General features: G+C 37.8%; 1 protein-coding gene across 1 annotated transcript; it reads right to left on the bottom strand.

Annotated features, from left to right (window-relative positions):
* Positions 1-6,735: 6,735 nt before the first annotated feature.
* Positions 6,736-16,118, bottom strand: LOC132102841 (pleckstrin homology domain-containing family A member 8-like). The gene is made up of 13 exons (XM_059507522.1): positions 15,927-16,118; positions 15,434-15,550; positions 14,325-14,480; positions 13,472-13,602; positions 13,056-13,214; positions 12,910-12,950; positions 12,721-12,824; positions 12,347-12,617; positions 10,534-10,619; positions 9,162-9,220; positions 8,670-8,871; positions 8,473-8,534; positions 6,736-7,575 (listed from the first exon to the last, which is right to left on the bottom strand). Exons 1-13 carry the CDS (start codon positions 15,964-15,966, stop codon positions 7,378-7,380), a joined length of 1,626 nt encoding a protein of 541 aa, XP_059363505.1. The 5' UTR covers positions 15,967-16,118; the 3' UTR covers positions 6,736-7,377.
* Positions 16,119-16,621: the final 503 nt, after the last annotated feature.

Below are 16,621 nucleotides of genomic sequence, written 5' to 3'. Positions count from 1 at the left end.
CGGCCCACTAAATGACTGAAGATCACAAACTACCAGGCATTCCAAACACAACAAACATTTACATTTACATTTACATTTAATCATTTAGCAGACGCTTTTATCCAAAGCGACTTACAAATGAGAACAATAGAAGCAGTCAGGTCAACAAGAGAACAACAACAGTATACAAGTGCCATGACAAGTCTCAGTTAGTCTAGTATAGAACGCATAGGCAGGGTTTTTTTTTTTTTTTTTATAAAATGAAAAGACAAGTAAAGGAAAAGTGCTAGTGTTAGTTGGTTAAGTGCAGGCGAAAAAGATGAGTCTTTAGATGTTTCTTGAAAATGAGTAAAGACTCAGCTGTACGAATTGAGATTGGAAGGTCATTCCACCAGCTGGGCACAGTCCAGGAAAAGGTCAGTGAGAGTGATTTTAAACTTCTTTGGGATGGTACCACAAGGCGTCGTTCACCTGAAGAGCGCAAACTTCTGGAGGGCACATAAGATTTAACCAATGAGTTTAGGTAAACTGGTGCCGTGCCAGTGGTCGTCTTGTAGGCTAGCATCAGTACCTTGAATTTGATGCGAGCAGCTACTGGTAGCCAGTGTAACCTGATGAGGAGAGGAGTAACGTGAGCTGTTTTTGGCTCATTGAAGACAACCCTCGCTGCTGCATTCTGGATCAATTGCAGAGGCTTGACAGTACATGCAGGAAGGCCCGCCAGGAGAGCATTACAATAGTCCAGTCTAGAGAGAACAAGAGCTTGGACAAGAAGTTGGGTTGCTTGCTCTGACAGGAAGGGTCTAATCTTCCTAATGTTGTATAAGGCAAACCTGCAGGACCGGGTAGTTGTAGCAATGTGGTCTGTGAAGCTTAACTGATGATCCATCACAACTCCTAGGTTTCTAGCTGTCCTCGAAGGAGTAATGGTTGATGAGCCCAGCTGTATAGAGAAGTTGTGATGAAGCAATGGATTAGCTGGAATCACCAGGAGTTCTGTCTTCGTAAGGTTAAGCTGAAGGTGATGGTCATTCATCCAGCTAGAGATGTCACTCAGACAGGCTGAAATGCGAGCAGTTACCGTTGGGTCATCTGGTTGGAATGAGAAGTAGAGTTGGGTGTCATCAGCGTAGCAGTGATAAGAAAAGCCATGCTTCTGAATGACAGATCCTAATGATGTCATGTAGATGGAGAAGAGAAGTGGTCCAAGTACTGAGCCTTGAGGAACCCCAGTAGCAAGGTGGTGTGACTTTGAAACATCACCCCTCCAAGACACACTGAAGGATCTGTCAGAGAGGTAGGACTTAACCCACAGGAGTGCTGTTCCAGAGATGCCCATCTTTCTGAGGGTGGACAGGAGAATCTGGTGATTAACAGTGTCAAAAGCAGCAGAAAGGTCCAGTAAGGTGAGTACCGATGATTTTGAAGCTGCTCTTGCTAGTCGCAGGGCTTCAGTAACCGAGAGCAGAGCAGTCTCAGTTGAGTGGCCAATTTTGAAGCCAGATTGGTTGCTGTCCAGGAGGTTGTTCTGTACAAGGAACATACAAAACTGGTTGAACACAGCTTGCTCAAGTGTCTTTGCAATGAATGGAAGAAGGGATACCGGTCTGTAGTTTTCAAGAAGCGCTGGATTTAGAGATGGTTTCTTGAGCAGTGGGCTTACCCGAGCCTGCTTGAATGCTGAGGGAAATGTTCCAGAGTGAAGAGAGGAGTTGATAACGTGAGTAAGCGAAGGTATGACTGAAGATGAGATCGCTTGAAGGAGGTGAGTGGGGATCGGATCAAGTGGACAAGTAGTAGGATGATTGGACAGGAGAAGTTTGGAGACGTCCATTTCTGAGAGTGGGGAGAAGGAGGAGAAAGAGTATGCGTCAGTCACTTCAGGAGTAAGTGCTAGGTTAGCAGTAATGAGGAAGTGGTCTGAGGTGTGCAGTGGAGCAACTGAAGAGTTGTCCACAGAGCAACAGCGCGTGTAGATGAGGTCCAGTTGGTTGCCTGATTTGTGAGTCGCTGTAGTAGACACTAGCTTGAGATCAAATGAGGTGATCAGAGTTTTGAATTCAGCAGCCTGGGGTTTATCTAGGTGGATGTTGAAGTCACCATGCAGTACCAGAGGAGTACCATCTTCAGGAAAGATAGCAGCACATCCAACTCCTCCAAGAAGTTTCCCAATTGACCTGGGGGACGATAAATGACCACAAAGTGGATTTTAACAGGGTGGGTTACAGTAATGGCATGTGATTCAAATGAACCAGTACCTGTAGGTGATGGCTGAAGATCAAATTTCCATTCTTTTGATATAAGGAGACCCGTACCTCCACCCCTCCCAGTGGTACGAGGAGTGTGGGAACAAGTGAAATTAGTGGAAAGGGCTGCAGGGGTGGCAGTATCTTCAGGTTTGATCCAAGTCTCTGTCAGTGCCATGAGGTTGAGACCGGAATGAGTAGCAATAGAAGAAATGAAGTCTGCTTTGTTAACTGCAGACTGGCAGTTCCAGAGACCAACTGGAATAGAGAGCGTAGTAGTAGAGGTCAGAGGGACAGGCCATAGGTTTGTCAGACAGGCCTTCCTGCGACGTACATAGCGTGCTCTCCGAGTGTTAGTAGTGATAGTAGAGATCTGAAAGCACATAGTGACTACAAGTGTAAGAGATAATTGAGAACAAGGTATACAAAAAGTAAAGAAAGAGGAGAAAAGCAATACTCAAGTGCCCTGTCGGTGTCCTTGCTCGGTGGAGTCGCGCAGGTAGAGTCGATTGTCTTTACACTCGTCGGTCTTCACACGAGGAGGGCTCACACGAGGGCTGCCGCGACCGCAGCCGCGGTGAAACTAACCGCTTTTGTATTCGCCTGATTACCTGTGATTGAAGTCAGCTGGCCACGCCTCACTATTTAGCAGATCGAAACCAGCATGCGCTTTGTTCCTAGAAAACACTTGACAAACGAAAACAATATGTGTTGTAAAATTGGCTCAAACTATCAATATCCTTAGACTGGATGGAATCATGGTCTGAAACATAAAAAGGTCTGTGCCCATCATACACTACAATGCCAAAAAGCTGCAGATCGTCTCTGACTTTTGGCAGGTAGCATTGACACATTCAGGGCAAACATCAGTTCCTTTGTTGACTTTTTAAAAAATTTAGGTTCTGTGTTATCAGGGTTGGCATCACTAACATTTTTACGTTGGCAAGCCTTCAGAGAACGCTGTACTCCTCTCATTGCTGTATATTTGATGAGTTTTTCTTGCTCATCAAGGTGCTGTAGCTGACTAAGCTCTGTGCTAAATCACAGCCAGCCGCAGTTACATCAGCATTTCTGTGCTGAGTCTCCAGCTCTGCTGTTCAGAGACTGTATGTGTGGGCGTGAGGCCTGACAGTGATTGGCGGTGTATTGATCATGGAGGAGATGGAAGGTGACAGAGAAAGATAAAAGGGATGCTGTCGGCAGCTTTCCAGGAAAGAAGCACTGTGCCGATGGAAGCACAGACCACAGAGCCTGAAAGAGTCTTGTGCTATGGCATTAAACTAGCATTTTTATTATTATTTTTATTGTGTTTGTGTGTTTGTAAAGGTAAAGGTTGGCAGAAACCTTGTGGGTACACAGATTTTTTAAGATGGTTGCATTAACCATATTACACAGCCATATCTTTACCCACAAATCACATTACGGTCGTTTGCCTGCATATGAGCTAGGCGATATCTTACATATGCATTGCATAACATTGAACTTTGTTGGGAACGTGCTAGTATGAGACTTTGAAGAGGGGGGGCACATGGAACATGAGACCCCTGTCGCATTTGCAGGGGCTCAAATGAGGTCTTATTTAGCTAAAGCTGCCCAGGACTTTCCATTGGGGCTAGGTGGAAACTTTCTGATAATCTAAAAGCCTAGAGTTTGAAATGTCTATTGTTGAAATCTTAAACTATCCCAAATATCTACATAGTGGACTATTTTCAGGGTAGTAACTGATCATACAGTAGATTATGTAGCCTAATCGGATTCCAAAAATAAATTACTTGTAATTAGATTATATTACATTTTAAAATCGGTTAAATTAATATGACTGACAATTCAAATGATTTCTGTTTAGTTTATTTTGCCTAATTCTTTGTATTTTATCCTTTCCTTTTCTGAATGCCAGCTTGGGAAACCCTGGTGTGATGTAATGTATAATGCAGTTGATGATAATTATTTTTCTTTTTATAATAATATGGTATATTATCCTATTTAAATCTGTGTTAAACAAGTCACATCTAAAAGTAATCAAACAATAGTCAGATTAGATTACATACAATGTGTAATCTAATGGACTACATTACTAACTACAAATTTTGTAATTTGTAATCAGTAACAAACCACAATTTGTAATTAATCTACCAAGCACTGACTATTTGAGGGGACAGATTTGTACAACCGATGTACACTTATCAGCTAGCCGCAAGAAAACTGGAAAAGGCAGCTGCCATATTGTAAGTATGATGATTATACCAATGCAGGTTTAATGGTGTCACATTTCGAGTGCTGGTGTGGTGTAGGACGGAGGACAGTGGGCCTCACAGGCAGGAAACAGAGAGGACCCAGCTGTCACCTGGGGCCCCAGTGAAAATCCCTGACCTACGGAGGGAATGGCAAACATGCAAAGTGCAACAGAATGGCAGGGAATAAACCACATAGCCTACACAAACACATAAACTAGAAATAAATGGACAAATAGCCAAGAACAAAGGGCCAAAATAGAATCAACTAGCTAAATTTTACTGACAAAGGCAATAAATGCTATTTTTAGATTCTTGCAGGTTATAAGCCAATATGAATTTCACCGAGTAACCGATATGTCAAAGCTGCATACAATTGCAGGAACATATATTTTCACATTTTGAATTTATATTTTATTAATTTTTTTTTATGCGGCCATGTGCCGAGACCTTAGCTCAACAGCTAAATATGTCAGTCTAACACACTGAAAAGCAGCGCAGTGGAATGCAAAAGTTATTAATTATTAACCTAATATTAACAAAAGGTTATTGCTTAATGAAAAATAGTTTACATTCTCTTTGGTCTAATAAACATATTAGACCTCCCTTTCTAAGAAGCTTGCAGTCAGGTCACTGGAAAACTCGGTTCATGGGCCTAGACGTTTTTGAGAGAGTGTTGCAAGAGGTTAATTTGGCATACAAGTACCAATTCCACTGTGCTGCCTGCCCAAGATGTTCTCCCGAATGTTTTCCCATCATCCCCTGGAAATGGACGGACCAAGGCTGCATAGATAAGTGTTTCCACTGAGTATGGAATGCAGTATAGCTCCTCTCTGTCATAACACCCATTTAAATAAAAACTATATTCAGTGCTAGTAGTATATTTAGTCACTACAGATTAGTAATGTACCGTACATTACATTATCAAGACAGTCAAAAAAAGCCCACTGCCTCTAGTTATCTGCTATGTGTTTAGACAAACAAAACCATCAGAAACCGTTCTCTCTCTATCACACATGCACAAGTGCCCATAAAAACAATCCTTCTATTCTCGGCCCTTATTATTGAGTCTAGAGATCATCCTTGTTGTGGTGAGAGTATCCCAGCAACCACGTCCAGATATTGAAGGATTGCGTGTCATAATGATGATGTAAAATTACTTGTGTCTAAAACGGTCACTTGAATGAATAACGCCAGTTATTGGTCACCTAATGACTTTGAAAATACAAAACCAATCTGTTTCATGACATTTCGCATATTTTTGATTAAAAAGGTTAAAAACACTACAGGCAATTCAGTATAAATGACATACAATTTAAAAATTACAATTAATAAAAACATATAAAAAGGCATATCATATAGACATATTTTAAAAATAGTGGATGGCAACATGGATCATGTGTGCTATTCCTGGGGGGGGGGGGGGGGGGGGGGGGTGAACATTTTTCTTTAATGCTGCCATGCTAAAACTCTGCTTTTCAACTGAATTTAAAAGGATAGTTCACCCAAAATAAGGTATTTTGAAGAATGTTGTTAACCAAACAGTTAGTTAACGCTAGCCATTTTTTAATTTTTTTTCCATAACATGAAAATCATCTATCTTCTTTTGTGTTCAACAGAAGAAAGAAACTCATAGAGGTTTGTTTGCTGACACCCTCACAGTGTTCAAAAACTGAATTACTTAATTTTTCACGTGGAACATATTTTGAGAAATGTCTCAGTATTTTATAAATTATATTATAATTTTTTGGTTACCAAAATACTGAAGTAGAAAGTCATACAGGTTTGGAACAACATGAAAATTCTGACATTTACAATGTTTGAAAAGCATATTTATGTAGCCAATGCTTTTTAGCTTTAAAACTTTGTGGGATGCAGTTAGAATAAAATGTGAACCTAAGAGAACAGTCAACCTCATATTATGTGCTAATCATTTAGTAATCTAAATCGGATTCATTTTGAAATATAAAAAGAAAACCCATGCAACGCAACATGCAAAAATTTGTATCATTCATATGTTTTGAGAGTAAGCATAGCATGATTCTTACGATAAACTCAACAGAATTAATATTCATATAAATAAGGGCGCTCTATGCTGCTCATTACTCCTGTAGTCTACACTGAAAACATAGAGTGTCCTCTCGCGGCTGTAGACGGTAATCTTTTCTCTTGGTTCTTCGTTCGAAATAAATGCGACTTATAGTCCAGTGCGACTTATATATGTTTTTTCCTTGTCATGACGTATTTTTGGACTGATGCGACTTATACTCAGGTGTGATTTATAGTCCGAAAAATACAGTACTTGGTTTTATGAACACACTGCATGTTAATCTGAATCCCCAATAGTCTCTGAACAAGTTCTTAGTTGTATGTTAGTCTAAAACGAATGAGATGCGAGTATCTGAACAAAAGTAATGCAATATTTCAAGTGAGAAGAAAAGCACAAGTGCAGCTTTGCCCTTTAACTGTAAACCTTCACTAACACCTTCACTGCCAGGTAACCAATATCTTCAGCTTATCTGCCATTTATGCTCTCGTGCCTAAAAGTGTATGAATAAACATACAACCAATGTCAACAAAACACTTGATTACTGCACTGAACATTTCTAAAAATACAGCTTTTCCCTGAAAACACTTGGAATTACAGCCTGTCCCCCTCAGCTAGCATTATTTTGATGGCTGTCACTTAAATTTCTCAGGGATGACTGTTACTGGAGTCTGCAGATGCCACATTATCAAACACACTCTTACTGATCAGGCTTTGCAAGCCTTGTATTCACAAAAAACCTCCCTGTTTTCTTCAACACTAACTTCAGGTTCGGTAACCACAGCAGGCGAAAGAGTTACAACTTCACCACTGAAACCAATGAGCTCTGTCAGAAGCAGGTTCTGAATTCTCTGTGCGGGTGCGTTTGGGTCAGTCACACAATCTCGTCTGATTCCAAGCTGTACTCCTCATAGACAGAGTCCAGGATGGACAGCTGCTTCTCCATAGCTGGCAGGTAGATATCCAGGTCTTGATGCATGCCGGTCATAAAGCCTTCCTTCAGCTCATCGCCTTCATGAGAAACCAGAGCAGCCATGAAGTCTTCATAGGACGGGGCGGCCCGTAGAGCCAGCTAACACACAAACACAGTCAGAAAGGCAGACTGAATGCATGTTATGTTTTTTCAAAGCTGTATATAATTAAATTTCAATGGAACACAAAAGGACATTTTTAAAGAATCTATATGTGGGGATCTATATGGGTGGAGCTGGAGGAAGTGGAGGGTTTCTGATAGTGTGCTACAAGCCTTCCTTACTGTAAACACAGATCAAGTCTATTTAAATGTTAAGCAGAAAGCTCAGTGACTGCGAATGCCACAGAGACCAAGCAGCTCATTCCATGTCATGATGATTTGATTGTCAGCAGACTGCATTATCAGCTTGTGCAATTTAGAGAATGACTGCACAATATATTTCATACTTGGCCATAAAATAAATAAATACATACATGCATACATTAAATGGCATATATGTCTACACTATACTGTCCTATCACAATAAAATGGCAAAAATAAAATCTAAAAAACAAAATGGTATAAATACATAAAAAACATTAATAAATGAAAAATTGGTTAGATAGATACTGTAGACATGAACTGATAGGTGGTGGGAAGTTCCTCAATGCCATTTTTATTTTTACAGTTAAAATGACGAAAGAAATTGTTAATTCATGGCCACACTATCTTGTTTTTTCCCTCCATAATAATTTTTTTTATTTCATTGGTTTGTTTGTTTTTGGACTTCTTTTTTTAACTTTTTATTTTTATTTTTTACTGGATTTGTCCTTTTTGGAGCTTAAGGCAAAATTGAATAAAGTTTCTTAAAAAAAAACAAAAGAAAAGTATAAAACAGCAATTTTGGTATTTGACAGAAACATAAACAGAACATGGTGCAACACTAAGATGTCTGATTGTTTATTTATTTATTTATTTATTTTTATGGAAAAACATCACTCATAACACAACACTTACTGCAAAGACACCTCGAACAACCCATCCATGATATTGCCGTAGTGTCTTTCCATATGCATTATCTGAAAGAAGAAAAAAAAACTTTCAGCAGGAGACATTACAAAGCACTGATAAAAACATGATAGGTGAAGGATAGCTGTTTGAACCAGGTGTTATTTTCTTTTTGCAACCGTTTTAAATTTGATCAAGTGACTTACTAAGAGCTCCCTGGACATCCTTCATCCCTGTATTGATTTCAGAAAGGAATTCTTTGAGGAACTTGAGTCCACGTTTAAGCCACAGCAGCGCTTCTGTGGCCGAGTTCCGCACCTGTGCCACTTCCATCTCCACCTCATGCAGCACGATGCTCTGAAGGGTGGGGAAACTCTCAGGATCAGACACCACCTTCTGTTGGATCTTCTGATGGAGAAAATAAGGTGCATTAACTCACAGCTCATGCTATTATGCCCTCTAGTGGTTATGGTGTTAGCCCAAATAAACCTTGCTGACCCTGTTAAATACTAGTTAATTACTCTTGGCAAAAAATTCTGACCTCCAAAGCCATAATTCACATACTGTTATATGCAAGGAAGCTCATTACAAACCAGCCTAATTTAAAATTTGCCAAGTATTCTTTACAGTTCTTGCTTTTATTAAAAAGAGGATGCAGTGAGTCTTAAAGAATGTCATTGCTTGTATGTTACACTTACCTTAATGTTTCCCACAAAATCTATTTTAACTGGAGCAAAGACTGTTGGTCCAAGCTTGTCTGAGGGGAGAGAGCCTTTGTAAGTACTGTGTCAGTTAAACTGTTATTCTCTGGCTAAACATACATTACTGTTCAAAAGTTTAGGGTCAGTTTTTCTTCCTTTTTTTTTCGAAATAAATTAATACTTTTTTTATGTAGTAAAGAGGGATTCATTGATCAAAAGTGGTAAAGACTTTTACATTATTAAAACATTTTTAAAAAATAATCCTATTTTAAATAAATGATTTTTTTTTGGAACGTTCTATTCATCAAAGAATCCTGGGGGGGAGGGGGTAGTTTCCACCAAAATATTACATAGCACAAATTTTTTTACATACTGATAATACAAAATAAAATCTACATATTAGAATAATTTTTGAACGATCATTTATCAGAGAAGACTGAACTAATGGCTGCTGAAAATTCAACATTGCCATCACAGTAATGAAAAAAAAGAAGTTATTTTACATTTTTACTGTTTTTACTGTATTTTTGATCAAAGAAATGCAGCCAGGTTAAGGATGACAGACATCATAAAATCTTATCAACCCAAATTTTGCACGGTAGTGTTTACATATATTGGTGAGATTCAGAGTAACTGAGAAGCAACAACATGCTCCATTTCGCACATCTAATTTTTTTCCCCATGTAATAATTTGTGAAGATCTAGAAATGTTTGTGGAAAACATGGCAATTTATATGCAGTCCAAATATCTATTTGCTTCTAGATCTACTGTACTCCTGACATGCATGGAAGTATATTGAGCCATCCTCATCCCCAGAGAAATACGATCAACCGTTACCCAATCCCCAATCACTTTCAAAAGCATCAAGCCCATTCGAACTATAGACGAAAAAAAAGTGAGGTTTAAAAACGGTACCAATAGACACATGCAGTCACTTCAAAAAAAGTGCATGACGCCCCAAACACATTGATACAGTATGTTTTTCAGAAGTAAGAGATGAAAGGTGAGGAAAATCTTTTGTAAAAAAGTTTTATAATTGATTGCTGACAGATTTTCAGGTTCTTAGCCTCAATTCTTGGTCAGATACCTTAACAAACTGTCCCAGTATAAAGACATAGCAGAGCATGCATGACAATGCCTGAAGGAGAATGAGCTTTTAACAGATCAGACTAGATGCAAATAATTTTAAAAAATCGAATAAAACCAAGTGCACATGGCGAACCGACACATGCACAGAGTGACAAAACATAAAGCATTTTACAACCTTTAATAACCACAAAACTAATAAAAGCAGAGAATAAGACAACATGGACTGATGGGGGAAAGCGCGGAAAAAAGGGAGAAAGTGTGAAAGATAGAGTGTCCTACCTAAAACTGGTACTATAGCATAGCAAGAATCCAAAAAGGCCTGTGTGGGAATACCACTGCCGTCCTCCAGTATTATATCACTAAATCTACAAGAAAAAACCACAGACAATCAGACAAGGACAATACATTAGTACCCACGTCAACAAAACACGTTTATTTGATGAAATAAACCACCAATATAAAAGCAGGCATAGCCAAAGCAGAAGAAAACCATGCAGTCTTTAAATAAGAAGAGCACACATTAAATACAGGTTTTATAAATGAGATTATACAACCTTCACACAGTGATATACGTAATACTGAAAAGGTTCATATCTGAATACAGACAAGTTGCTTTGATAACATTTCACATTCCTTGTTCAATTTAATTTCAGCCCAATGAAGGCTGTTGGAACAGGTTAGTGTTATGGTTTCTCGAAAGAGATGAAAGAATAATGAATAGCACAAGAATCTACAAACCCCCATCACCAGCTGGGCCTCATTTTGAGCGACCAAAAGAAAACATACCATGATGAACATTTAATCATGGACTTTACAGGATGAAACAACTATATTGAAAATGTTAGACTTTTAGTTATGGAACTTTCCACAAGCAAGGTACAAGTAAGAGTCTTTCCAGCGAGGAAGGTGCTTGACCATTAACTTCTACTTCAGGAAGCCAGTTTACTTATGATTTTAGCAATTTGAATTTACATTTAAACGAATTTGTAAATTTTAAATTGTATTACATTTTACACTTTTAAATGTAATTTTATTTGAGAGGTCTGCAAACCATGTTACCAAAATGCTATACATCTAAATCCAGTTTAAAATCTGAATTATGGTTAAAATTTTAGCCTAAATTCTAAAATCTCAGTAGGGACTAGCTAGTTTGAGATTTGGTTTATTGTAATTAATACAAATGTATTTCCAATAAATAACAGAATATTTAGATTTGCAAAAAAGTCTTCCTGTAGAAAAAAATTATTATTGCGCATCACAATTTTTAGATTTTAGATTTTGACTACAATTAACTGAAGAGCACTTCAATATTATGTCAAAAAATTAGATGACATTCAAAAATATCTCTATTTTAAGATGGGTACAGATATATGATTTATTTATATATGTGATGTTAAGACAATGGTTTTTCTAAAATAATAAAAAAAATAGTTTGGTTTACTAAAATCTGTGTATCTAATGCTGAAAAAAGTAATAGGACAATAAACTGTACCTTATTTGTGGAAAGTGTCTATTACATCATAATCCAACCATGTGAGACGCAACAGAATAACAGTATCCAGTATAAGGATCTGTCTTATATTTACTTATATAACTGACAGAAACGTTTTAAACAGGTGACAAAAGCACAATCATTTATCTACAATTTAATATATAGACAGACCTGGATTTTAGACCAATGAAATTTCACTTTGGGTGGAGCTACCCTGTGCAAAGTGACAAATACTGTACAGTCAGTGACAGTCTCGTCGCACATCATAGACTTCAATTAAAGTGCATATCGGTCAATGCATTTTTCTTTTATGAACTTTTAAGTGAGTCCAAATTGTTTTCTGTGGTATTTCACAGTAAGCCACAAATTCTTGCAACAGACCTTACCTTGTGATTATTCCTGTAACAGGGAATAGACAGGGACTGATCGCTTGTCACCTGCTTACTTTGGACACAACATTACTCAGTGGAGATCTTCTAAGTACCTATTAGCTTATAGCTTGACATTAGCATGTTTCAAACAAACAAAACACATTCTGAACAGTGTAAATATGTGCTGTACATTTATCTTGCTCCCTCAGAGGATCAGAGCGCCTCATACCTGTGGCTCATGGTGCTGAAGAACGTGTCCACCTTATCTTCCTCTTCCTGTTTGTTCTCTTCCAGGTCCGCCTGGATTTCTTCATTGACCTCTTCTTTTTTGTACAGAGTAGAGCTCAGTGAGACTTCCTGTTGTTTATCTTGGGCAAGGTCTGCTTCTTTTGTCGGTATGTCCTTCTCCTCTCCTTCAGATCGTTCAGGATTCTGTGTGCTTGATGAAGAGCTATTATGAGGCTCCATGTACTCCTTTTGGTCCTCCATTAAACCACTTCCTAACAGAACGAGACATAGACAAGACAGGAAATGATAGCTGAGGTCTGCTAAATGTTTCATGTTTAATCAGTCTGAATCGGACTGACTTAATGTGTGGCATACCTGTAGGAGATGTAGTCATGTTTTCTTCAGGAGATGGAGGTGGTCCGTTTTCTGGTCCACTCTCATGTGCTGATGTCCCTGAGGTGTTTATTAAGTCCTTTTGTCTGCATAACACACATATTAAACATTGTAGAGAAAAACAAAAGCACATCTGACCCACAGGAGTACATTAACATGAACCGAACTCACTTTTCTCCTGGGTGCCGATTTCCTGGATCAGTCAATTTGATCTATAAAAAAGGGAAACAGTCTATTTTAGATTCTGACAAGCTAAACTAGAATTTACAAAAGCACAATCTTTTGTATTTTCCATTGGGTGATTTCATTTGATATACCTTCTGAGGTTTGATGGTAGCCACGGGAGGAGAGCCTGGAGGGGTCCGACTCAGAAGATCAGGATTGAAAGTCTGGCTAGCAATCTGCATGCACTCCTCCAGGGTCTTCATGAAGGTGGTGCATGTGGACTTCACTAGATTTCCAGTCGTGTCCCCTACCTGAAACCCACAAACGGCAAAACTAAATGTACGTTTTAGAGTGGCTTGACCAGTCTGACCGGCAATGATTTTTGTGCTAAAGGCATAACTACAAAAAAATCGGAATAATAATACAATTCATTAGTGCAAGTATGAACTACTATACACTCTTTATAGATGTTAGACAAGCTTGAATATTGTTTAATTGCATAAATGTCAAGTCTTTGAAAGATGCAGTAAGCGTAGTGTAGGTTGACTCAAGACAAACACTCCCTTACCTCCCCCGAATCAGCTGCCGTCACCGTGAGAGAACTTTCTTGTATTTTGTTCACTTGCTGAAGGAGAAGGTCACAGTAAAGCCTTAGCTCAGACATTTTTGTTTTCAGAGCCTCAGTGTTTTCCTGGAGCTCTGAGAAGATAAAAGAGACTACTGTTGACATTCATTTTCTTCATAGACTTAGATTGACAGCTTTTTGAAAAATTGCAAAATGAACAAACATCATGATTGAAATGGGTTTTGTAGTCCCCATTAAGTCACATGAAACACAGTTTCCTGTATTTTACATATTGTCTATTAATTGGCTAGTTAGGGATAACGATATAATATACAACGATCTTTAAAAGTTTGGGGTCAGAAAGATTTTTTTTTAAGAAATTATTCATTTTTATTCAGCAAGGATGCAATAAATGTATCAAAATAAAAAATAAAAATAAAAAAAATAAAAAAAGACATTTTCACTTGTTACTAAAGATTTTTATTTCAAATAAATGCTGTTCTTTTGAACTTTCTATTCAACAAAGAATGTTTCCAACCTTTTTAACATTGATAATAATATTAAATGTTTCTTGAGTGCCAAAATAGCATCTCAGAAGGATTTTTGAAGGGTCACGTGACATTGAAGAATGACGTAATGGCTGCTGAAAATTCAGATTTGCATTTTATTTTTTTGCAGTTTTTAATGCAGCCTTAGTCACCACAACAGACTTCTTTCAAAAACATTAGTACTGACCCCAAATTATCGACCTAAATGGTAGTGTATATTACATCATCATATTTCATTGTCATATTAACACAAGTCAGATGATCGTCATAGAATATCTTGTCTATTACAGCAGAAATACTACACTCACCCTTTTCTCTCTTGGTTCGGTTGTCTGTGAGACAGGCTTTTGCAGTCCCTAACGCCACAAGCCATTTCTGCCTTTCTGCTGCATTAATTGCCCTGAGATAAAAGTATTGTTCTCCTGGAATGATCAGATCAACCCTTGTGAAATCCGATGGGTGAACTACAATGGGCAGAAGGAGGACACAGGAGATGGGTAAATCCATGTATGAGATCAGTCACAAAAGTTGTAATACAGTACTTGGGTGTCTTCAACTATTGACACTTTTGGCCCTGTTAAAACTTGTTTATTCTCTATACTCTCACTTATTTTTCAACAGTGAACACACAATTCTTTTTGAAACACCTTTTCCCATTCCCATTCAAGTAAAGCAATAATGATTCCAATCACAGTCTCACCACATCTCGAATGAAGCATTACGTTTAATAGCATTCTATGGTGGAAATGAGGGCAGAGGAAATTTACATTTTAAACATTTTTCGCATAAATTGTTTGTCTTTTGTTTTCGTAAGGATAGCATTTTATGTATCCTAAACATAATTCAAGAATATTTTCACACTTGTATAATTTGATGAAAATACAGGCTAGATATGAGGTAAAATAAAAAATATTCTGCTCACTTTTTATTTTATTCTGCTCACATGTCTTCTATTTCATTTCAAGCTCTTCACGGTCTCAAAATCTATCAGGGGCAACTTTGTTGTTGCAGAGGCAATAATAATAAATCATTTTCATACAATAAATATTGTAAAAAGGTTGTGTTTACAGTTAAAAACATGCAATAATTAATGCTTGTTTGATTATTTTAATAAATAAGATTAATATTCTTGGTCTAGGACAATGATTAAATCGCATAGTAGCACAAATAAGTTATGAAGCATATATATATATATATATATAAAATAAATGTCACAATATAAACCTCATTAAACAAAATCAGCTGAATGTTAGCTGTAATGAAAATCAGCCCCATGGACATAAAAGTTCCTAAAGATGAAGCAATATCCTCTTGCGTAAGCATGTGTTATGATATCCCGAAGCATAAAAACAATAGATGCTTGTGATGTAATGGTTATTAGGTTTCCTGTTCAGGTTAGGCATAAACTTTTCCTTACCCTGTATTTCACACACAGATATTTTGATGCTGCCCTTGCATCCTTTCCATGCATCTTCTTGACAGTCATAGTAGGAAAGAGTGCCTCCCTCAAGAACAAACCAACGAGGCTGCCAGCCTTTCAGGAGAAACAACAAAGCAATATGACATTGTTTTCACAGCAACTGACACATGTAACAATGTACTGGATGATGTTTGAGATCCATGAAGATAACATGGCTTGACTTGCTCTTCCAGTCAAGAAGAGGCTTTTTAAACTGAATAAAACAAAATCTGTTATATAATCTTAGTACCAAAACAAAGTTTTCTGAAAACAGTCTTAGCAGATGAGTTGTAACGTAACGTGGTTGAGTTGCTACCAGCTTTGGAAAAAATATCGGCACAGAGAGCTAAAGAGGATGATGACTTAACTTCATTTATGCACTGCTTGAGCTAGCAAACAGGCTAACAGCTTTACAGACTACCATGCTTTACGTAATATAACTTTAACATACCGCTTATATAGTTGGTCCATTTATAGAGAACTCCCTCCATGGTAGACCTTCTCTTGACAATTCATTACTTAGTCGTGGCAAGACTGAGCTCAACACAGCCTCTTAAAGAAACTCGAGATAATTATTTAACAACGACGAGCATGCGCGCAAGACGCAAAGCGACTGCTGGAGAATGAGTTTACGCAAACGACTGGTGTAAAAGCTTCGAGAATGCCAATCCATGTGACCATTAGAAGGGAGCTGCCCACATACGTGACGTCTGTGGGATTTTCGTTTAGCGAACCTCTCATTGGATGCGTTCTGAGTAGATGGGCGTGGTTGTGTGTAATGTCCAATGAAAATTAGATATTGGTGGTTAAGGCGCGTCCTCAGAAAAACTGACCTATGCTGTATTTTAGGGTGGTAACTTTTACATTGGGAATTTTGGAGAGTGATCTGAGGTCCGCGAGTCGGTTCTTTCGAACAGTTCGTTTCAAAAGAACCTCGCATTTTCTAAATTAAACGGTCGTTTTTTATTTAGTACATTTTATTGTAATTGTGATTTGTTCCAGGAATTTGCTAAGCTCATAATTCAACTCATTAAAATGTAATTTAAACCCTAAATATATCATTTGTATTTTTATAAACAATACTCTAGGCTGTCATATTTCCTAACTTGTTTGAAACTATAAGCTCATATAAAACAAAATGTAATT

This window comes from Carassius carassius, chromosome 24 (genome assembly GCF_963082965.1).
Source record: "Carassius carassius chromosome 24, fCarCar2.1, whole genome shotgun sequence".
In the NCBI taxonomy this organism is placed as follows: domain Eukaryota; kingdom Metazoa; phylum Chordata; class Actinopteri; order Cypriniformes; family Cyprinidae; genus Carassius; species Carassius carassius.
The sequence above is the reverse complement of the archived record's forward strand: the minus strand, read 5'-3'. Positions and strand labels throughout refer to the sequence as shown.